Below are 23479 nucleotides of genomic sequence, written 5' to 3' on the forward strand. Positions count from 1 at the left end.
AAAAAAAAAAAAAAAAAAGATGTGGAGACTTTGAGGTCGGTGCAGGGTGTGTGCGTGTGTGTGTGTGTGCGTGTGTGTGTGTGTGTGTGTGTGTGTGTGTGTGTGTGTGTGTGTGTTCCCGAGGAGAGGGGCAGCTGTCGCGGCCCGGCAGCTCGCCGTCCATCCATCATCACCTGTTGTTAGCGTGTTTTGTCTTCCAGACCTCGTCTCTCATCATCCCCGCGCCTCGTACGTCTGCGCGCGTGCGCGTGTGTGTGTGTGTGTGCATGCGTGTGTGTGTGTGTGTGTGTGTGCGCGCGCGTAACACTCCACCCCCCGCCATCCATCATCACCCTTTCGCTGTCACCAGGTGGCGTGCGGAGGAAACACCCCCTCCACCCCCCCCCCCCCCCTCGCCAAACCCCGGCCACTGGAGCGTCTCCACGGCTGAACCCTCGGCGGTCCTCGAAGAGACGCGCAGCTCCGCGTAGCTCGCTGCTACTGACGGAGGAGGGTGGGGGGGGGGGGGGGGACAACAAAAAAAGAAACCCAAAACAACAACAAAAACACCCTTCGGGTCTCGTCGCCCGCGGATCGTGTCGACAGCTTCGAGGCTGCAGAGTCAGAAGTTCCCCCGATTGAAGGCGGAAGATCAGTGTTTGTTTTACTTTATTTTTGCTGCAATGTTTTTTTTTTCTTGAAATATTCCTTCAGATTATTATTACGATGTTCATTTAGACTTTTTGTTGTTTTTTGTTGTTGTTGTTGTTGTTGTTGTTTTTTTTTGGGACTATTAAACTTTCATAGTTCGTAGTGGTAACCGCTGCTAACACCGCTGCCAAAGCCTTTACAAATTAGCGTTTACAATAATCAGTATTTTGTTGTTTGTTTGTTGTTTGTTTGTTTGTTTGTTTAGGAACTAGATGTCACACACGTCTGACCTTTTTCTCTTTTTTTTTCTCTCTCTTTTCGTCTTTTTCGTTCGCGAGGGTTTTTGACAATCCGCAGCCAAACGAGACGCGACGCCGTCAAGACCTTTTTCTGTTCATCGTTGTGAAAACCAACAGGTACAAAATGTGAATTCAGACAAACTAAATACTGCTCGTCTTCGTCACACGGTGCCGTCGTTCACTCCCGTTTCTTTTGGGGCGCCTCTTGGGAGTTCCTACGAAGGTGCTTTTTATTATTATTATTATTATTATTATTATTATTATCCCCGCAGCGGACGTGTGATTGCGGATCGGATTGCTTCAGTCGTCACCGTCGCCGCGGGGGTCGTCGTCGTCGTTGTTGTTTTTTATTTGTTATTTTTGGACGTGTTCTGTAAATACTTGAGGTCCGTGTCGTGTCAGTCGTCGCGTAACCGAACGCAACAGTTAGTTCCTTGTTTTCACTTCCTGACAATCTTGAGACGGACCGATCGAACGGCGGCGTGTCGCCCGACTACAAAACGCAGTCGGCGTTAAAGAGTCCCAGCGCTCGTGATTGAGGATTAACCGCTTAATGAAACCAACAGGACGGAGATTATTTATTAGCGTGTCTTTTGTTTTTGTTGTTGTTGTTTTTTTTTAAACATTCCTCTTTGTTTCCGGGGGTGTTACGTTACAGTCACTCTGCTGAATGTGCCAAACCCGGCCAGAGTGTGGTTTTTATTTTATTTTATTATTTTTTTTTTCAGTGGCTGGTGCTTGACATCGCCCTTCCTCTTCCTCCTCCTCCTCCTCCTCCTCCTCCTCCTCCTCCTCCTCCTCCTCCTCCTCCTCCTCCTCCCTGACCCCGACATTCCATTCGGCTGTTCCGCGGCTCACGCGCTACGCTGCCGAGCCGGGCTTCGGCCGCCGGAGCGCACGGAGAACTGCGTGGGGCCGTTTCTTTTTTTGTTGTTGTTGTTGTTTGTTTGTTTGTTTTTGTTTTTGTTTTATCCTGTCACTGTGTGACATCCATCGTCTTGTGTCTTAACCGGCTGTGAATCACGGTCGGCCTCGTCGAACTCGTGCCACTCGATCCGACCCGGTTCGTCGCGCGAGTCCGGCCGGCGCGGACGTCGTGTCGAGCGTCGGGACTTGTCTTCGCTGTTCGTGCCGCGAAGTTGAAGTGCTGGTAATCTTTGTTACGGTTTGTTTTGGGGTTTGGTTTTTTGTTTTTTTTTTGGGGGGGGGGGGGTTCAAATGAACTGCGTTGACGACCGCGGGCAACTCTTTCGGGGGGGGGGGGGCGTAGCGTGAAACCGGCGGTACGAGATCGGACGGCAAAACGGTGCCGCCGCCAGAGCACATACCTCATCGTCTGCGCGTCGTGTTTTTTTTTTTTTTTTTTTCCATTTCACCTCACTTATCGAGTTCACATCTTCACGTTCGTGCGGCGGGACATGAATGTATTTTGATCCGGACATCAATCGCAGCTCATCGTTCGCCCTCTTTAAACTAACGAGTTCGGGTTCATTTGGTCGATTGCAACGGTTTAAATCTTGATTGTTTTTTTTTTTGTTTTTTTTGTACATTTGAAATTGTATAGTTCCTTTTTTTTTTTTTTTTTTTTTTTTTTTGGAGGGGAGGTGGTGGGGGTGGTGGGGGGAGTAACCTGTGTCTCTCCTGTATCACGTGTACAATTTAAATCTAAACTGCTCAGCGACACTCTCGACACTACGCCCCCAAAGACAAACGTTTCCTCACTGTTAATCGGGCGAAGAAGAAGAAAAAGTCCAGGATTATGTTTGGCTTTTGTTTCCGTGTAGTACGTCTTCAAAGAATCTGGGTATGAAATGCAAAAATGTGACATCGTTGCTACTTGCCTGTCTGTGCATTCTTCCCCATTACGAAAAAGGAAAATAAAAAAAATTAAAAAAAAAACAACTTTTGAAGATCCTGGACTCGTCATCCCTCGTGGTTCCGGTGTAACCCCGTTAAACAACGACGCCCTCTTCACTCATCTCCCGCTCCTCGTCCGGTCCTGGATTTTTGTAAGCTACGAAGTTATACATTATACGTCAGAAATCTACGAGAACCTGTGTGTGCGTGGGAGTTTTTTTTTTTTTTTATTATTATTATTATCTTTTTTTAATTATTTTATGAGTGAAACGAGCCCCAAAGTCGAGACTAGGAGCTGAGCTGGCAGAGCAGCGCGACCCCTCGTCGGATCCAGTGCTCCGCGGGAACGTTGGAGTTGAGCGTCATGGCGATGACGTAATTGGTGGAGTGTCCGGTGGTGGACAAGGTGCCGCGGCGCTCGCTCGTCTTGTAGACGGGCGCCATGTAGCACATCCTCTCGGGAAGGTCCTGCCGCCTGATGGGCTTCAACCACATCTGGTAGAGAGAGGAGGGAGAGGGGTTAAAGGAGGGGGCGGGCGGGGGGGGGGGGGGGACTGGGTGAACATGACACATGCCGCAGTATGACATATTACATTGACGTATTAATGTCGTACTACAGCATGTCGTCCAAAATTCGATAAAAAAAAATGTCACTACGGCGTGTCCAAAATTTTATATAAAAAAAAAAACACTGTCGTGCTATATCAATTTGCACAGGGAGGATTTTTTTTTTTTTTTTTTTTTTTTTACATGGTAGAGTGGGTGGCGCCTTAATCGGAAGGTTGGTGGTTCGATACCCGGCTACGGTTTGACGTCTTTACCAAATGGCATATGGCGTTTCAAAATGAAATTTGGACAACATGCGCGAGTACGAGGTTCTTATCGAATTTTGGACGACGTTACATTATCGCTGAGAGGGCAGAGACGCCGGATTAGGGGGGTGCGCGCATTAACGAGTTTCCTCGTGGGTTTTGACACTTAACGGGGTCTGCCCAGCAGCCGAACGCCCCCTTTACTGCGTAAAAAGCAAAGGAAAGTTGAATGTATACAATACGGGGCCTTTTAAGATGTTCACTCTCTTCCTGTAGACCATTTAGTCCAGCGGTTACAAACATCTAGGGGTTGTTTTCCTTTCGAAACACACGACGGCGGAATCACTTGACTGGCTGGTGGAATTTGGTTACGGCTCTGCTGATGAGCATGCAAAAACGATCGCTCCTCTGATGGCGGGGGACGAATGCGCGGGGGACGGCGCGGGCGTCTTCAAAGGGAGGGAAGGGTCAAAGGTCAGCATCGAGCGTTCAAAATGTAACTCAGCGGAAACTAACCCGAATCTCTTAGTTGTTATCCAAACGTTAAGTTACAAATCGGGAACTTTGGGGGACGTAAACTTATAAAACAATAGCGCTGACGAGGAGGAGCCCCCCCCCCCCCCGGGCTATTCGGAAAGTCTTGGTTATGCAAAAGGCATAAAATGGGCCACTCAAAAAAAAAAAAAAAAAAACATCTTAAAAACAAAAATACAAAACCAGTTTGTAGAGTTGCAGCCTGAAAAGTACTCGTCTGGTTCCGTAACGGGCGCCTCGGTGAAGATTTACATTTCAAAGCCAACTTCGGCTGCCTCTGTTGTATTCTCCCCCCACCCCCCCACGCCGTAAATAATAAATACATTTTTAATTAAGCTCCGCTCTTGTCAAAAACTGATTCTGTTAATAACTTGCCCTGAAATGTCTGAATATTAAAAAAAAAAAAAAAAAAAAAAAAGTCAGTCTCGTGCATTATTTATAGTCGCTGAACGCATCGTGAAGAGGAGAGAACATGGGGAGGGGATGGGGGGGGGATACAAAAAAAAATGAAGGGGAAAACTTGATCAGTCGTCGTCCTGAGCCACTGGCACTCAACTTCCCATCCCCCCCTTTGCCAGTCTACTTTCATATACCATATCAAGCACGGTTAATTAATGAAAGGGTGGGAAGCGAAGCAGACAGGCGGGCTGCAGGCAGAATGTTAAAACAGTGCTGAAGTTCAGAAAACAAGGAGCTGCGAACATCCTCCCGGGCGAAGCCGCGGCCGCGGTTCCGTGGCTGTTGTTCTTTTCCTCGCTGTATTTGTCTTTTTTTTTTTGTTATAGAGAAAGAAAAAAGAAAAAAAAAAAAAAAAAGCAAACTCGCACCAAATCACGATGGAATCTGCCCCCATTTTACTAATCGGAAGAAATCTGAGGAAAGATCAAATCTTACCTTCTTTTTTTTTTTTTTTTGACACCCAGAAGAATTTACAGGAGAAGAATCAATAAATATCCTCGCCTCGTACATTATGTATGAACATTTTATGCAACGTGGATTTTTTTTTTTTTTTTCTGACTTGTTGGCAAAAGTTAGTTTTCATCCTAATTTAGGTTTTATTCATTTTTCACACCGGTGGGGGGGGGGGGGGGGAGTCGAATCCTGTCGGCGGTCAAAATCCCGCACGCGCATTTTTTTTTTTTTTTTTTTAAACGGAATTTAGATGCAATTTGCGTCTCATCGGGTTCTAAAGGTTGAAAGGACATGAATGAATCTGTCCTTCTCCGTCACTCGCTGGAGCGGTAGATATTTGTGCTGCAGAGTAACATAACTGTTTTCGGTCCCGGTGCCTGCATTTTCTCGGGCTCCTCCCCCCCTGGCGTTTCCCAGCATCCCTTCTTCCTCTGTAACGTTTGAGAATCAAGCAAATGGGTCTAAACGACCGGTAGAATTTCTCCTTTTTTTTTTTTTTTTTTTTTAATAAAACATGCCGTTTGGGAACATTTAAATGAAGACGAGTCAAGAGAAGCTCCACGAAACAGACTGCGACTCAAACCGTATGTCGACACGGTGGGAAGGTGGCACACACACCGATGAGGCTTCACAGAACTGAATCAAACTGCCGCAAAAGACTCGCACGTACCGTCGACGGCTTTGGCACCCGGTTGCCCCGGCGACGGCGAAGCCGAGGTTGCTGTGCGTCGCAGCGAAAAATGGCTTCAAAAGTGTCAAGCGAGAGAGAGGACCCGAGGTCGGCTCCTCTCGGGTCGACCGACGCAAGAGCGCTTCCTGAAAAATGACAACGCCGATTTCCGCGATGATCGTGAAATTCATCGACTTAGAACTCGCGATCGCCAACGTCGCTCCCCCCGAGTCGACCTGCGGCCGGTCGGTGAGCTGCCGAGCGGCCAACGACGGCATACAAATAAACTTGGGAGACGTTCGGTACTAATCTTTCTGAATATGTGAGAGTGATTTGTGATCGAAAACGAAATGATTCAACTTGAACGTGGTCGCCGGGTAAGTGAGGAGAGTAAAAATGAAAAGGGAGTCCCCCGTCCCGACCGCCGGGTTATTTACGAGGACTCTCAAATGAAATGTTGGCGTCGACGCGAGCGGCGCCGCGTCTGCGTCGTGCTCCTCACCAGAGGCACGGGATCGTGCAGCACTTTGGGGTAGGACTCGGCGAGAAGTTTGGTCTTTCGGTCCCAGCGGGCGCCGTCAAGGAACAGGCCTCTGATGTACACACCTGACGCGCACACGCACACACACACACACACACACACACACACACACATCAAGAGATATCAAAGAGGAGGTTATCATCACTGGGTATATCTAAAAAAAAAAAAAAAAAAAAAAAAAATCTGGACATGAAATACAGATGTGGAGGAACCCCGCGATTACAGCACATGTGGATACTGGCTCTTCCAGGAACCATATAAAAAAATGTTTTTAAAAATCGTCCGAGTCAAGCTGATCTGACCTCTGCCCTGTAACATTCTTTTCGTGCAACATGTGATCTCTCTCACTGATAGGGTGTGTGTGTGTGTGTGTGTGTGTGTGTGTGTGTGTGTGTGTGTGTGTGTGTGTGTGGAGGGGTGTGGGGGGGGGGAGACCATTTAGAGATAACTGGATGCTGGCACGCTGTCAGTATCACACACTCAAATGCACAAACACACTGTCAGATTTTGTAGCTTGGCAGTGGAGGCAGTGGGGGCCGTGTTGGCGTGGTGGGGGCCGTGTTGGCGTGGTGGGGGCCCAGCTGGGAACCGATTGAGGGTGAGGCTTTATGTGAGACTTTGAGCAGAGCTGGGGGCACAGCGAGGGGCTGATGCAGGGCCGCATGTAGATGAGAGGCAGGGGAGGCTTTTCTGTAACTTTCTTTCTTACTTTCTACTCCCCCCCCCGTCTCATATTCCATCTGCCTTATGTTCGTTCCCCCCCCCACCCCCTCCCCGTTTGTTTCTTCTCTCGCCACCACCGTTTACGTTTCTCCTGAAACCTGACTTTGCGTTTGGTCATTTTAACTTTCTAACGATTCAAAAGCCGCTTCAACTGTTCGCGTGGAAACCAAACTCCCCAGCAGCGCTCTACCGTCATCCGGGGCCTTTTTTTGCTTTCTGTCGTCCAGGACCTCGAAGTCGAAGCCGAGCATGTCGATGGGGATGGTGTGTTTCCTGGCGTAGTTCTGCTGGCTGCCTGTGAGGAACGCCTGCGTGAAGAAGAATCCCGATATCCAGAACACGGCCGGCGTGCCCTTGTCGTACCAGTTCTGCACACACAACAGGGCAAAGACGACGAGGACATTTACAACCAAAACACAGGGGGGGGGGGGTTTGGGTTAGCTGGGTTTTACGTGCGTTGATTTTTTTTTTTATTATTATTATTTTCTGTTGCGACGGGAAAATAAAAAAAATATGTATTTAAAAATGCACAAATGAAAAACAATTTCACAAAATGAGGCGTGGCAGCGGCACGACTGCGGTCAAATACCACGACATTCAACACGATGTTCAGCTGATTATGTGATGGTGAGAACAGAATGTACCTGATCAATATAAAGAAATGAATTTCCCCCCCCCCAAAAAAAAAATCATTATCAGCTTCGGGGCTTACAAAAAAAAAAAAAAAAAAAAAAAAAAGAATACGCGTTGACCCGCAAAAAGGGGGAATATTTGGTCAATTAATAGCTGCAAATAACTCTTCATGTTAATAGATATTTTAGTACTTTGAATAAACTAATCCCAACAGCAGGGATGAACATAGCAAAACAGTTTGGGCCTGGTTATGATACTAATAATTGGCAATGTGACGCCATATTACCAACGGACGTATGGTGCTTATATTATAGCAGGTCCATATTCATTTTTTTTGTTGTTGTTAAAGGTGAAAACGTTGAAACTCTCCCCAGACTGTTTGAATAGCCCCCGATCGGGAGGCAACAAAGAATCGATCGTATCTCCCTTAAAGCCAAAGCCGTAAAGAAAAAGTCGCATTTTTCAAAGCTGCCCGCCGAGAGGCTTCGATGCGCACCGTGGATCGACCGAGACGCCACGTTACCATCCGGGAAACCGTATCGCGAGCGTTTGCCCGGCAGGCAAACAACGGGATAAACAACAGCATAAACAAAGAGATTTATATTCCTAGGTGTTTGACGGTGAGTTAATTACTTCTCAGCGGGGAAGACTTGACTGCTCTGCACCGGCACAGCATGTGGATGAAACGACCCGCTTTTTTTTATAGGTTCCGGAAGGAGCGATGTAAGCTCTACGTATAGTTTATGAATATTTAATAATGTCGACGGTATATTACATACTTTAATACAGTTAAGTTAATGTGCTGTTATTTTTATTTTTTTTATGCTAAGGTCTGGGGGCTCATAAAGGTATAATCATAAGGTTAAGATCACAGTTGAATAATTTTAGGATTTTTTTTTTTTTCCCATCTATTACCTGGCCCATTTATATTATTGTTAGATTTCTGCATGTGCGCTCAGTGGAGAACACTAGAAAATATATTGAGCAAAGCTGAGCGCAAAGACAAGAAGCAGATGGAAGGAATACCACGTCTAACCAAACCTGTCACCGCGCACGTTACGTGTTTGCGCTTGGTTTATGTCGGCGAACTGGAACGCTTTACCGACAAAAGTTTCAGCTGCGCCCGGGTAAGATACAGAATTTATGCTTCGTCGCGCCGAGGGAGGCTAAAACCATTCTGAGGGGATCTGTTCACCGAAGACGGGAAGACGAGCTGGTGTTTCTCTTCTTACGAATTGTTAAAACGGCAAACAATTGTTTTTGTTTTCCTGAAAAGTCAAAAGTGGCTCGTAAAAAAACAAAAAAACAACAACAAAAAAACACACGCGCTGTCTCAGAGAAGAAACCTGTGACTCGCCAGTTCACCCTGTAGGGAGTCATGGGTCGACATTTCAGTTGGATAACGCGCACGCGCACACACACACACACACACACACACACACACACGCACACACACACACACGCACACGCGCACGCTGCCTTCTTTTCCCTCGACTGAGTGCCGATGAACCGGTGGAATACGTCTGCTGTGGGAACCGGCCGATCTGTTTGATGAAGCAGTGCAGCACTTTGCAGACTCACATGGGCAGGTCATGCGGCTGCATGTATTTCCTGGACCAACTGCCCATGAAGAAAAAGAATAATTCAGTAGATTACACCCCCCCCCCTCCCTCTCTCCCCCCCCCCCCCCCCTCCCCCTCCGGCCCCGACCTCCTATGCGGATGATAAACGACAGCGAAATGAAGAACCGGTGTGCGACTCAAGTGCGACTCAGCTTAAAGGCAGGTTTCAGTTCACCGTATGCTGTAAGCTAAAAGTATGAAAGGTCCGAACTTTTTCATGCGTAAACTCTTGAGATAACAAAACAAGTTTCCCAGAGGCTTCCGCTGCCTGTGACAAGACGCGCCGACGACTTTAATAAGACATATCGTGCTTTTGTTATTTTTTTTTGTTTTTGTTTGTTTGTTTTAAGTGAGATCGAATCTGTTAGCGCAGGTTACACAACAGCTGTTTTTTACTATTTAAGCAGTCTTGTCGGAGTCTTTTTTCTTTTTTTTTTTTCTCTCTCTCTCTCTCTCTCTCTCTCTTTGGTCGTGAGCTTTGGCTGCGTTCGCACGGCCGCTTTGAAGGGCGGGACAATGAGCGACCGGCGTTGGTCTCCGACCGGCGTTGGTCTCCGACCGGCGTTCGTCCCGCCCCTCCGTCGCTGCGATTGGACGGCCGGTTAACCGTGACGAGCGCCGCGTTAGCTTTTTTTTTTTTTTTTTTTTTTTCCCCCGACTCTCGCTGCTCGGAAAACAAACTGCAAACTGCAAAAAAAAAAAAAAAAAAAAAAAAATCCCCCGCTCACGCAAAGAAATCGGGTTTGTGTCGCACCAGGCTAGCGATTGTCGGCTTTGCCCATCAACGGCGGTGACCACGGCAACATGTGCGGTATGCACTAATGCGTACTAAAATCTTGATTAAGATATAAAGGTCTATCTTTTAAATAACAAAAGCGCGCAATAATCATTAACACCAACTTTTCTGTTCTCTTTGATTCTTTTTTTCTTCCCCCCCTTTCCGTTTTATTTGGACCCCCGGCGCCTCCTTCTCTCAAACGTGTTTTTTTTGTTTGTTTTTTGAAACACATAAGTCGATATGAATAACCCAAAACGCTTGTCAGCATTTGATTTAGAGCCTGAAGGCACCTGTAAGAATTCCAGCCGTTCCAGGAAGTCGTTGACGTAGCTTCCCAGCGGTTTGAGGCTGGGGTAGGACTTCTTCATCCACATGCCGGGGATGCGACCCTTTAGGATGCTGCTGACCACCTCCTCCAGCTCCGCGGACATCACCACCAGACCCTGCACACGAACACGCACGCACAAATACACGGACTTTTTACACGCTCGCCCGCAAACGTGTGATTCGAGTCTTCACGACGGAAAGGCGTGATGTTGCGTTCTTCTGACGCCGAAGCCAAATATGAAAGGAATCGAAGCTCGTCACTTGAAAGACAACTTTCCCCGGGAGATACGAGGTGACAGACAAGCCGCATAATGAGAACTCTTATCTGCTCTGTCGGAGGTCTTTGATAGCGGTACGAAGGCTGATGTGCTTTACCCCTTCCTGACTCTTTCACGCTCTCTCCAATTAACTCTCGTGAGGACGGCTCATCTCAGACGGAGAGGAAACGCGTTTGTTTATTAAGTGGTGTAAAAAGAACCATGTGAGTGTTGACACGTGTATTTTTTTTTTTTTTTTTTTAACGTTTTGAATGTGGTGTAATTGAGCGGAGCCACCGAATATCCGTATACAAATATTCAGATTACTTTCTGTTGAGTCTTTTGATGAAAAAAAAAAAAACAACCCTCAGTGGACCAAATAACTGAAGTATCATTGGTCTTAATTATAAACTATTTCATGAAATCAGCATCTTTGGAATCGGCAAAGTTTTCCAAATGCAATCAGTTGTTTTGTTTTTTGTTTGTTTTTTTTTTGCCTGAGGATGTTTTGGCCTCCGTAACTAGTGTTAAGTTTCAAAGTGTGTCTCGGTGGCAAAAATGAGAAAACAACAACAACAACAACAACAACAAAACAGATTAAAACCATATTAAGGCTTAAGAATATTTGTTTTAAAGTGCTTAAATGTTACAGAGTAGTGGCGGTTAGTGCCAACTTTAAAAACTTCCCTAAACCATTTCGCTCTTGTTTCTTTATGGATCCAATCTAGTGCAAAGTCTAACAACAGCGCCAGTAAGATACTCGTAGCAATAACCGACATGGATTTTTTTTTATTTTTTTTCCTTTTAGGCAGAAGAATCTCTATACGGTGGCTACAGTCTACATGTTCTAAACTTTTACAATCACGTTTGAAGTGTTTCCTTGGTTTAATGAACAGAAAATGTCCGATTAGTCCATTTGGAGTGTTTTGCTGAACGCTTACGGCATCTGACTTTGGAGGATGTATTGCCGGCATTTCCCCTGTAATCATACAGCAGAGGTGCGTCTCTACATCACGAATTATTGCTGTCACTGCGCGCAATATACAATCGATGATGATTCGTCATTTTGGCCTTACTGTTTATCTGAAGCAAACAACTTTACCGTGGGCCATTTGGGCCACGTAGCCACGCCCTTAGCATCTAAACAACAAGGGTTACTGAGAAGCGGACCGGGGTTGAATTTAAATAGTTAACACTAATGATGACGAAAATAGGCTTTAGTGCTAACAAAAATTTGCAAACATTTCTCTCTAAAAAAAAAAAGAAAAAGTGTAGCATACGTGACACTGTAAATACATTCCTTTCCTTCCCATGATGTCAGGATGTACCTTGATGGCCTTCTGAATGTTGATGCAGGAGCCTCGCATGGTGCGGAGCAGGTTGTTGAAGCGGCCCATCTCCTGCAGCAGCACTGTGTTCATGCTCTGATTGTAGCTGGTGGGAAAGAGCCTCATTGCCGCCGCTAAGTCAAAGTCTCCAGGCAGCTTGCTCAGGATGTCAGCTGCCACATCAAAGACCATGTCATCTGAGGATTTGGCATCTCCGCCCGAAGAGCGGGACTGATCAGAGACACAAGAGCGACAGAGGACTGATGAGAAGAGGAGGCAAGGACGTGCGGTTCGCTTTGGATTGACATCTCGTGGTTTTTTTTTTTTTGTGTGTGTTTTTTTTTAGGGCGGGGGGGGGTGGGGTGGTGGAGGGTTATCATTTGCTGTCTTTGACGTGTTCAATTATGCATTCCCTTTTGAGGACTCTTTTTGCCTTGGCGCTATTTTGATCTGTGAAAAGACCCTGATGTTAAGAGGGTCCGACTTCTGACTTGACTTTGCTTATATTTCATCGTGTTTGTGCCCCGCGCTGATTTAGATGCGTGCGTGGAAAAGGACACAGAACATCGCAGTCGTATCCGTCACCGCTCAGCTTTACCTTGACTTCTTTCATTTGTACGCGTATCTCGGGCCAGCTCACAGCTGCTCGTGACGCTCTGTTCGCAGAGGAACTGTTGCGAGCGTAATCTTAGGATCTCATCACACGGCGTGAGATGGAAGGCATCGCAGCATTTCCCCCCCCAAATTTCACCCACACGCACACTAATTTGACACACTCTTATCAACAATTCTAATCACCATTCAAGATGATAATTATTCGCTCTAATCTGTGATTCTTCCGCTTTCCTCCCAGTCCAACTTTGCTCCATTTACCTATATGATGCGTATTCACTAGCCAGCGGTAATGGATAATCATTGGCTAATGACACCGGGGTTACAGTAGGAGAATGATAAATAGCTGCTTCGTCCCATTTGAAGTGTCTCCCTGTTTATTGGTCATTGAGACTGATGAGACCGTATTAGATGCTAATGAAGTCCACACATGACTGAAGCCATTATTAATCTTGTTGAATGGAATTTATATTAATAACTGCCAGGGTCGATGGAGCTCCAATTCTGGCTTAAAATCTTGAGGGGACGATGCCGGTGGAGATCATTTTTCTATTTGTTTGTTGCAACCCGGTCTGATGCCCTCAAAATATACTTTCGCTGTATGTATGGAGCTGAAAGAGGCACGTATAGAGTCACTTATCTGGTGTTATGAGTAGATCTCTTGCACTTGTTCGATTCAAAACTTTATTTTCCAAAGCGAATTTAGGCAATTTACACTTTTAGCATCGCGAAACATTTTTTTTTTTAAGGTGAGAGACACGTCTCTGTTTCTTAAAATAAATAAATGGGTGCATAGATAAATAAATATCCCTTTCCGCTTTGTGGGAGAAGCTGTGCTTCTTTCATCTTAAAGTAGGACTTGATGTGAGATCCCTTTAGATTCGATGTGAAGCATTGACATTGACTGGAGCTGGGAAGTGGTACGATATAATCCGGAAACAAGCTACCTCTAGTCTAACTCAACAGAGTTGCGATATAATGATGTGGGATCACACAGCTCCACCAAAGCCACTGTGAGCCATACTGCGTCTCTGCAGTGTCAAAGGAAGACACCCTAATAAGAGGCATTTTTCTTTTGTTCTTCGAGAAGTCTCTCTACAAATAACTGAAATATGTATTTGTAATTTTTCTCTTTAATTAATGTTGCATCGTGTATTTCAATGGAGGGCGATTAAATATGTAGAGCTGGAAAGGGTAGTTATAAGAAATAATGGAGAACTGCTGGTGGCACGCTATTGCTGAGAGAAATTATTTGACTGTCTATGTAAATATGTCTCCGTGCATGTACTCCAGTCTGTTTATTTTGCGTGTCGTGCATTCGCTGGGTCATGTTGTTTACAATGTGGAAATCTACCAACTGGGGTGGGGTGATTACAACCGAGCATCTGGGATGTTGGCCAAGAGGGGGCGCACGGGTTTGGGAAGCGACCCAGTGCTGCTGGCTTGGAAAATCAGTGAACATCTTCTTTTTTTTTTTAACTGTACCCATGCCAGGCCGCAGTGCTGTTTTGGGTCGGATATTTTTCGCCCAATTTAGCGTCACAATAACCGAAAAATTCTTCACCAATTACTTTGTACTTGCCTGTTTATTTTTCCTATGCACACTAAAAATGCTGGGTTGTTTTTCTCTCATGGGTAGAAAAAAAATAACCCGGCATTTGTAAGTGTGCACAGATTGAATAATTCAGATAAACTCTTATTTGTGTGCGTTGGCACTTCTTTATGTATTTATCTTAGTTGCTAACCAGCTGCTAATCAATATATTAGTGAATGCATGATAAGTAAAAGTGGATTTACCTGTGTAAGCAAGATGCTGTCAAACAGTAGTTGTGTCTCCGCCTGGTCCTTGGTGATGTCTGCGTTGGCGTTCATGCCAAAAATCTCCGGCGACGGGTTGAGTGGAAGCGATTTGGTGTACTCTATGTAGCTGTTGTACTGCGACAGAAATGCAGAAAACAGAGGAAGAGGAGGGAGGTGAGTTACGAGGACAATTTTTAACGCAACATCAGGAAACATCTCGAGTAATAACACTCATTGAAAAACAAGTCGGCTCCTTAGATTGCTGACATTTATTTTAATGACTATGTAAATGTGACTTCATGAATAAAAGATGTGGTTGGAGGGGGGTGCAGCACTGGAGAACAAAATGCCAAATAAAATGGTGTACGCCATAGATTGTACTTGTGTGAACAAATATATCAACCCTCACTAATGGTGGTTGCCTGCTGTGCCTTGTTACACACATTTGATCTCCTAATGACTTTTTAAAGGTAGCTCAACAGCATGGCTATGGAACTACGAATCCTGAATTATTCTTAGTTTAAAAACTAGTGAGTTTAAGTTTTGCTGTAAGACGTCATCGGGGAGTGACACGACCAGCGGTGTTGTGTAACGGATGGTTCTGTGGTCACGGAACTGTTTCTACTCTGCTGTTCTGAGTAAAGAGCAGCTACATTGTTGGAGGATATTTAAATACGACTTCATATATTTCTATGTAAATAACATATTACCTGACATTTCTGTGCTGCAGTGCACCATATCTTAAAAAGGTCACACTAACTTGAACACAAAAAAGAAACCACAACAGTATTTTTGAAAGCTCAGCTCTTAGAAAATAGTCCAGAGTACTTGTGGTCCTTTCTATGATGTATGTAGAATTTGTACAGTAAAACGACCTGATTGAGATACTGCTAATAGTGTGCAAAGTAGTCATGAAGGAAAACAGTGACTACTTCGAAGAACTTTTTTTTTTTTTTTTTTTTTTACTGCATAATTACACATTTGTTCTACAATCAGGAAAATATTAAAAGTGAGGAACAATTCTTCTATAAGTAGCCATTTCCACAGCTGGTAATGTAAGTTAATATCAAATAAATGTACTATTTAGTTAAGGCAAAGGATCAAATTTCTGTCACATGTCACATTTCTGTCATATGTGTCGCAAGACACATATGAAATACCTGTGTTTCATAGATCATGAAAGTAAATAAGAGACACTTAACAGTTAACAGCTGCCCCTTGCAGCGAGTCTGCAGCCTGCTAAATGTGACTGACTGAGTGAGTGATGACTCGGTTCAGTGAAGTTTCGCATCTAAAACAACTTTTACTGCATTCTGTGTAAAATAATGTACAAAATTCTCAGTTAATAACGTATAAAATTACCTATTTATCTTTGTAAATCTTATTCTTCTTTGGGCTTAGCCTGATCTTAATTTATGTTGTGATTTATTTGAAATATACTTCTTGTTGCTAAGAGTGGTATTTGGATGTTTGTAGTGACTTGAGGCATTTTCTGGGGGGGGGGGGGGATTTTCTGTATTTCTTACATCTCCCTCAGCTGGTGCGTAGTAGAGTCCACTGGGATCAAACGTGTAGTCAGGCTCCTCAATGATCTTTGAGGTGTAAAAGATAGAGAGGATGGTGCGCAGGGTTCGTCTGTCCCAGTCATCCGTCACACGCCCTCCATAGTTACACTCACCAGTCATGTAGCGGATGGCATCAAATGGCACAGCCTGCAGGAAACAAGAAGTCATGCACTTTAGAAGAGAACGTAACATTAGTTGATGAGTAGAGTTATGCTACTCAGCACGTATGTATTTACACTCTTCTAAAACAGTAAAGAATTCAAATTCACTTCAGGACCCACACTTGCAACGTAAGCTGGCGTAATAAGACAGAAAAGTAAAGTGGTGGCCACTGGCATTTTCTGGAGGAGGAATTCACTTACAAATTCACGGAGACACACTCGGTTACGAGCTGAAAATGTCACCGCGTTCAAAAAATATATCCTCTGTAGTTTATTCCTGCCACTTCTTCTCGGCTGTAGCAGAGAAACGGATTGGTGAATGGCTGAAGTGCTATCTCTTTGTGGAAAAATGTCAATAGGGATTTTGAATGTGGCTTATGAAAGTGAATACTTGAGCGAGGCAGAACCCACTTGTAAAAGCCAGAATTTCTATTATGGGCTTCGATGCTGATTAGTGTAGGTACATGTGAGGAGATCACAGATGGGAATCTGCATATGACAGAATTTTATTTTGTGTCAGAGATAAACTTGATTTACAAGAGAGTATAGAAAGTGTGCATGACAGAACAAGGCTGTGCTAGCGTGCACTAGCCTGCAGCCCATGCTTTATCGAATTTTGTTATTAGTTTAACTCAATAAATATAAAAAAAATCATCCCTAACAGGAAATATCTGGTACCTGATACTGTTCCAGGAACATGTGTAGCTGCTGAACGGAGATCCGGAGGTCGGTCTCATTGAACTCGTATGGAATGTTCCAACCTAAAGGTCCAAACTTCCTCCTCTCCTGGGCGAGGGCGTGGAAGAAACACAGGCCATAGAGGAGTTTCTTGAACACAACCTGGGAGGTGGATAAGCACAGATGAAAGGCACGGTCTCAGATAAACAGTGGTGCTTGTTTAATATTTCAACAGCTAAAGCAAACACACTCTGAAATGCACCCACTGATGTAGGCATGATAGATATGCACGGCGAGCATACTGACCGGCTTGCTGCAGCTGTCAAAAAACTCCGGGTCAGAGATGGGGTCCATCAGGAAGGAGCGTGCAATGTTGGCGCGGAGGCCCTTTGGAGCCTCGTTGGTCATCTTCACCCCATTCTGGAGCACCGTCACGGGGAAAGTAGGGGATGGGTAGCTGGTGAGCCACAGTCTGAAGTCTGGATGTGTGGTGTCTGGGTTCAGTCCCTGCTCACAAATACATAAATACATATAGAAAAGACATGAATTAGCTCTCTTCCCACTGGGGAGAGAAGCTGTGTGTGTGTGTGTGTGTGTGTGTGTGTGTGTGTGTGTGTGTGTGTGTGTGTGTGTGTGTGTGTGTGTGTGTGTGTGTGTGTGTGTGTGTGTGTGTGTGTGTGTGTGTGTGTGTGTGTGTGTGTGTGTGTGTTCTGACCTCACAGACCCTCTCCAGCGTTGACATCCATGAAGTAGCCAAGTGGCAGTTCTGCAGAACCACCCAGGTGCCATCTTTAATGCCTGTCTGAATCATATTCATAGCAATAGGACCCTGGCCTTGACCCAGAGAGAGGGAGGCCAGCATGTTACCGGTGAAGCCCTGAGGGTTAAGAACAGCAGTGCACACACACGCACACTCAATTATATATATATATATATATATATATCTTTTTGCCTTGAAAGGTGCCAACAAAAAATGTCTCCTTTAAAAAGAGCTATGTGGAAGCCTGGTAAATCTAGAGGATTCAATTTCTCCTTTCATTTTGAGTTTGTACACACAGCAGGCTTCAAAGCTGCTGAGTTTTCCAGATGTCTGTGTACCTTTTCATCTCCGAACTTGAGCAGAGCAGCCATGGGATCTGAGCCAGGAGAGAGGATGAAGATGAGGGGGGCACAGCAGTGGCTATCCACAAAGGCCTTACTCAGGTTGAAGGGCGGCGCTTCGATGAAGGGACGGCCCAAACTGTCGGAAACAAACTCCTGTACCATGGGTATAATCTGAGGGACAAGTTAATGGAGTGCGTTTAGTATGTGTGTGTGTGTGTGTGTGTGTGTGTGTGTGTGTGTGTGTGTGTGTGTGTGTGTGTGTGTGTGTGTGTGTGTGTTCATGTGGGAAACCTCCGTAGCAACAGACACAATTGCCCACAGGAACTGACCTTGTCTGGTCTGAGACAACGAATCACCAGCATCTTCTGGAACTCGCTCAGCTTCGCCTGCCACACATCAGGGAAGGCCGTCTGATGGGGATCCTGCAAATATATACAGCACAACCCATGTTGAATGCAGACCGTATCTAAATAGAAATCGCTCCACATTGGATATGTGCATACTTCTAAATATGAATGCTGTCACGTAGCTTTTCCTGGGAAAAACATACTGCAAATATGGCATCACTGTTTTTTTCTTTTACCATCGTATGTTGCGTACACCTAAATTCTAACTGACAGTCCAAGAAAACAATAAAGTAAGAAATTAATCAGCAGAGTACACGAGCAGGCACGCAAATTATGAAATTATATTTTTAAGTCTGTTTGAAATGAGCGAATACAAAAGCGTTTTTATTCATCAAGGAAATAAGCACGGCCCTTCCATCAAGGTTACCTTCAAAAACATGTAGCCGAATGAATTTTTGGCCATTTTTTTTTCTCAGAGAGGAAAGATTAAGCTTTGTAATTAGGCAAAAACACGGGTAATCCGTAATGTGAAATGTGGGTAGGAGAGTAATATCGGGAGACAGCTGAACATGTATGAAAAAGGAAAAAAAATAAGAAACAGAGGTGGGGAAACACTACTGGGTCACAGCAATATGTTTGATTAATTTGTGAAACAAGTGCAAAGGAGGAAGTGAGCAATGGTAGCGGGAACTTTTGGAATTATTTCCCCCCCAGGCTGTTTGTCGAGAGACTTCTGGCTATGTGTGTTGGCAGGTGCTTTGAGACGGATACACCTATTTAGGATCTCCTGGGGATTTTCTCTGTGTGAACAGGGGTGTGCTGGCGTGTGTGTCTGAGTGCCTGTGTGCTTGATTGAACAGCTGTTCCTGCATCAAGATTGAATAAATGTGAATTTTACAACTGGAACAAACTGGATTTAATTAGATAGAAGTGTTGTGGCTGATTCTGTTGATTATAAATCAAAGTTCGTGTGAGCATGTGCGTGCATGCGTGTGTGTGTGTGTGTGTGTGTGTGTGTGTGTGTGTGTGTGTGTGTGTGTGTGTGTGTGTGTGTGTGTGTGTGTGTGTGTGTGTGACAGCGACGGGACAACCATGTGTGCTGCATACACGTTGCACCGTACATTGATTAAACCGCTGTTCTTGTATCTAGATTGCATAGATGGGACTATCATAAAGAGAACTGAATACATTTAATTGGATAAAGCTAAGATTCTTTAGAAGATGGCGAGATAGTCAAATTGCATGGTCTGTACCTGAGGCAAATTATTTTCCTCTCCCACTTTCTTTCTCCTGTTTCCCCTCTGTCAATGTTACATTGAAATCACAGCGAATACACCACAGCCGGGTTGTTTTTTTTTCCGGCTGTGGTGTATTCAGCCGCAATGGCATTAGGTAGGGAAGGTGGAATGAAGGGCTTCATTAGTGATGTGGGATTCCATGGTGCTACCCCACTGAGCTGAGTGAGTGAAGCTGGCCACTGATTCTTGTGCCAAACCCACTGGAAAATAGGTTTAGTCTGTTTACTCTATCCTCCTCCCCCTTTTTAATCCCTCTCCACATCTCGCTAACTGTTTTGCTGAGGTTTGCTTGTAATTTGTATTCCTTGGCATTCTGTCCATGCTCAGGACATCAAACCCTCTCATTCATATGCAGATTTTTTTTATTTTTATTTTTTTTATTAAACAGGTGTTACCAGCAAAGCAACAACATTAATAACATCTTAAATAGTCCACTTGAACAGGCCAACCTGTGGGTCACCACTGAGTTACACCGCAGGGTAAAGAGCTCAATTAACAGCAATACCAATACATCACGATATGATTTATCATCTTTAAATTAAGTAACTATTCTATTAAGTACCACTGAAGGGAGACAAATCAAAAATTCATATTTTCAATTACCACAAATACTATATCTTTGGAGATGCAGTAATCTTATTGGTCAGCTGTTATCTGTAAGTGGGCACACTTTGAAAAACGTCAGTTGCATTTGAAATAACTTTTAGTTTGAGACACAGTGACGAGGTGTCAAACCAAAGTCATGTGCTGCCTGTGGCAGTGCTGTGAGGTTTGCTCTCTTTTAACAGGCAAACAATTGCTCAAGCTGGTGCCAAGTTGGTCTGCGTGTATGGGGCCCATGCATTCACATACAGAATACATTTACTAAATCTCCGGTAAATATCCTGAGTATTTTCAGCATTTCATTCTATAAAATCCAATATGTCGGTCTTTTAAAGGCAGCAGAACGCATTTTGACTTGATATTTCGTGGCCTAACACTAGTGTTAATAACAAACGTCACCTTATTTTAACCTGTTAACCTTAATTGCTAACCACCACCACCACCACCACCACCACATTCCCAGCCAATTGTTAACACAAACACAGTGACTACAATAAGACAGCAGCCATGTCAGCCACATTAATGTAATCAAATTGTCTTTTTTTTTTTTTTTTTGGAGGAAGAGGATTTACACATTTTCTTCTCCCTTTAGTTCTCTGGAGTACTTTCTGTTTTAATGTTAACTTTCTGTACATGTATTTCATGGATGCAGGCATTATACCACGTTATCTTCAATCAGGTATTTTAAACTTTTCAATTTCTTAATAGAAGATAACAAAATTGTACCCACTCTGTTTGTACCAATACAGAAACATATACAGTACAACACTCAAAGAAGGAAGCAGTCGGCCTGATAACACTCACCGGGCTGTCGTAGACCAGTTTCCACTCATTTCTCAGGTGAGCCATGTCATGGCGCAGTCCTTTGAAATGTTCCATCTCATCCAAGCGGCATACCTCGTCCCAAGACTTCTTGGGGAGCCAGGTGCAAGGATTGGAGTGGGGGTTGTCCAGGCCAACACCACCTGTTAGAAGGAAGCGCCACTCCCCCTCATCCACCTACAACATCAATTAGTACCATGCAGCTATTACGCTGTTAACACAGCAGCGGAATGAGCAGAATTTGTGATTAAGTGGCTTAATGGTTGACAATTTGGGGGATTATCTTCGGATAACAATATTATGCAAATTGCAAATACAGATAATACAGATAATCTAGTGCAAAGTAATCATTGAGAAGCAGAGTCTGAAAAATGACACGAACTAGCTTTGTTTGATGAACTAATCACTTACTAACAAACAAACAAAACAAAAATAGATGCGTTCAAACATCTAAGGTTTGTGTTGCGAATGTGAGTGTACATTCCTACCAGGTTGTCGTGCATGAGCAGACTGATACTGAGGCAGAAGGAAAAGAGCAGCTTATCCTTCTCAAACAGTGAGCGACACACATTGACATATAGTGTGTAGGTGAAGTGGTCTTTCAGGATCTGTAGTCTGAAAAACAGACATAACATTTTAAATAGTCTTGTTTAGTGGAGTTTTAATCCAAACCAAACAAAACTCACAAACTCATCAACACTCACACTATTACTCGTAATTTTGAACTGTTTACAAATGATTTTTTTTTTTGAGTGGAGAGATACTTTAAAGTAGTGGTTTGGTAACCTGCTTCAGTAGGAACTAGTATTTCCCCATTACGTTAGCCAGGCCTGCTTACCTCTGCGCCAAGTCGTCACTCTTGTCCGAGCTGTCAATGGAACTGATGAAGAGGTTAATAAACCATGTGAGGGAGTACTGGTACATGGGTTCGATGTTGGCCAGGTCAGCGATAGAGAAGAACAAGATGGCAGAATGCATGGCGATGGGTGTGTAGCCCATGCGGGTCTCATCGATCTTCTGCTCCGTCACCTCAGCCACGGCCTGCTTCTCTGTGATTTCGTTGGCCAGCACTTTGGAGCAGGAGAGGATCTTGACGGCCGTCTCGTCCTCCAGGATGTTGCCCTCGGAGGAGGACAGAACTTCCAAGATCTTGTCTTCAATCTCCTTCAGTTGTCTGACAAAAAAAATTGCAAACCAAAATGAAACAGTTAACTACAGTTTTCACTTTGAGGAAGCAGGCGTTGTGTTTGATTAGTGCTACTGTGCCTTTTGTTCTCTGCTCCCTGAAGGATGAGGACATGTTTCTCCTCTTCCAGGTCAGGCCTCTCTCGGGCCACAACGATGCCCAGGAGCTGGTCTTGGATGCCCTCTGGGGTGATCATGAAGTTAAGCAGGGTCACCTACACCACACAGGGTGAAACCAAAGACAAAATACAGAAACAAATTGGGAGAGGGGTTGTCTTGGTCCACCCTTGCTCTGGGTCATTAAAGTAAAGTACTTTACAGTGCAGTGTTGATCACCTTGGCTCCAGTGCTGCTCTCCCCCACTAACCTCCTATCCAATCAATTCCAATAACCGCTCCAGCCTTGGCAAAGTACAGGTAGGATGCATTTACTTTTTTTTATTCCCCCTTTTCTGTGAAAAGGTGTTGCAGCGCAAAGTGAAGGAGTATCTTTTACCTCAGCTGTAGTCATCCTGCTTCGCACTTACCCAGAGGTTAAAAGCCTGTATCTGCTATCTACTCTCTGCCCTAATAAACGAGTGCACTTCTCCGGGGCCTAATTCCATTTCTATTGATGTTGTGAGACCCACTCAGCTGGTGGTAAAGACTCGGTGCCCATATAAATCTCCAGTTTGTCCTTTTCACACATACACCCTTCCCTGTTTGCTTCCCTTCGTCCCCTTGAGCTCCCTTAGGGCTGCTTTCCTAGATGCTCGCACTCTTCTATTTGGAACTATTGCATTTCAAAAAGGGTTTAATGGGAATAATGGAAGCTGCATTGTGTACTGTACTGCAGGCAAAAAAAAAAAAAAAAAAAGATTTAAGCAAAAAAAAAAAAAAAAAAAAAAAAAAAAAAGGAGGATTGAGCCAGTTGTGAAAAATGAGTTGAATCAATCTAATAGCCGCCCATAACGAGCCGAGCCCCTGCAAATAGATGTTTGAAATGTGATCGTCGGTAATGCTTTCCAACCACTTGCCTCTCAGTAATGCAATTTCCTTTAATGCTGCTTTTTTTCTTAGATATTTTTTTTTCTTTTTGTAGGGGGTGCTGTGTTCCATTGGGATGGTGATATCAGTGAGCAACAATTCACTCTGCTATTGAGGTAAAAAATATGCTGTCATTTTTAGTGGTATGATGCAATAACTAAGAACCAAAGAGGGAATGTGGCGCTAATCTATCAGCAGAAAAAAACAACATTACATTTAGCTGACGCTTTTATCCAAAGCTACTTACAATAAGTGCATTTCAACCGTGAGGGTACAAAACCCAGAACAACAGGAATCAAGAAAATACAATTTTCTTCAAGAAAGCCAAACTACAAAGTGCTATCAGTAAGTGCCAT

The 23479-nt window shown here is 44.4% G+C and overlaps 1 protein-coding gene across 1 annotated transcript in view; it reads right to left on the reverse strand.

Annotated features, from left to right (window-relative positions):
- Positions 1-3006: 3006 nt before the first annotated feature.
- The window catches only part of dnah7 (dynein, axonemal, heavy chain 7), a 72612-nt gene continuing 52139 nt past the window's right edge, over positions 3007-23479 (reverse strand). The window contains exons 51-66 of the mRNA XM_069698928.1: positions 22180-22313; positions 21752-22087; positions 21402-21528; positions 20896-21090; positions 18173-18265; positions 17838-18014; positions 17455-17616; positions 17046-17246; positions 16740-16901; positions 15862-16047; positions 14333-14470; positions 11924-12154; positions 10302-10454; positions 7169-7346; positions 6217-6320; positions 3007-3281 (exon numbers count right to left, since the gene is read on the reverse strand). Coding sequence (XP_069555029.1) covers positions 3075-3281; positions 6217-6320; positions 7169-7346; positions 10302-10454; positions 11924-12154; positions 14333-14470; positions 15862-16047; positions 16740-16901; positions 17046-17246; positions 17455-17616; positions 17838-18014; positions 18173-18265; positions 20896-21090; positions 21402-21528; positions 21752-22087; positions 22180-22313 — 2784 coding nt within the window. The 3' untranslated portion in view covers positions 3007-3074. The remainder of the gene's footprint in view (positions 3282-6216; positions 6321-7168; positions 7347-10301; positions 10455-11923; positions 12155-14332; positions 14471-15861; positions 16048-16739; positions 16902-17045; positions 17247-17454; positions 17617-17837; positions 18015-18172; positions 18266-20895; positions 21091-21401; positions 21529-21751; positions 22088-22179; positions 22314-23479) is intronic.

Source organism: Brachyistius frenatus, unplaced genomic scaffold (genome assembly GCF_029030835.1).
Source record: "Brachyistius frenatus isolate BFR_SWC_R1_liver_20210118 unplaced genomic scaffold, ASM2903083v1 Contig_28, whole genome shotgun sequence".
Taxonomy (NCBI): domain Eukaryota; kingdom Metazoa; phylum Chordata; class Actinopteri; family Embiotocidae; genus Brachyistius; species Brachyistius frenatus.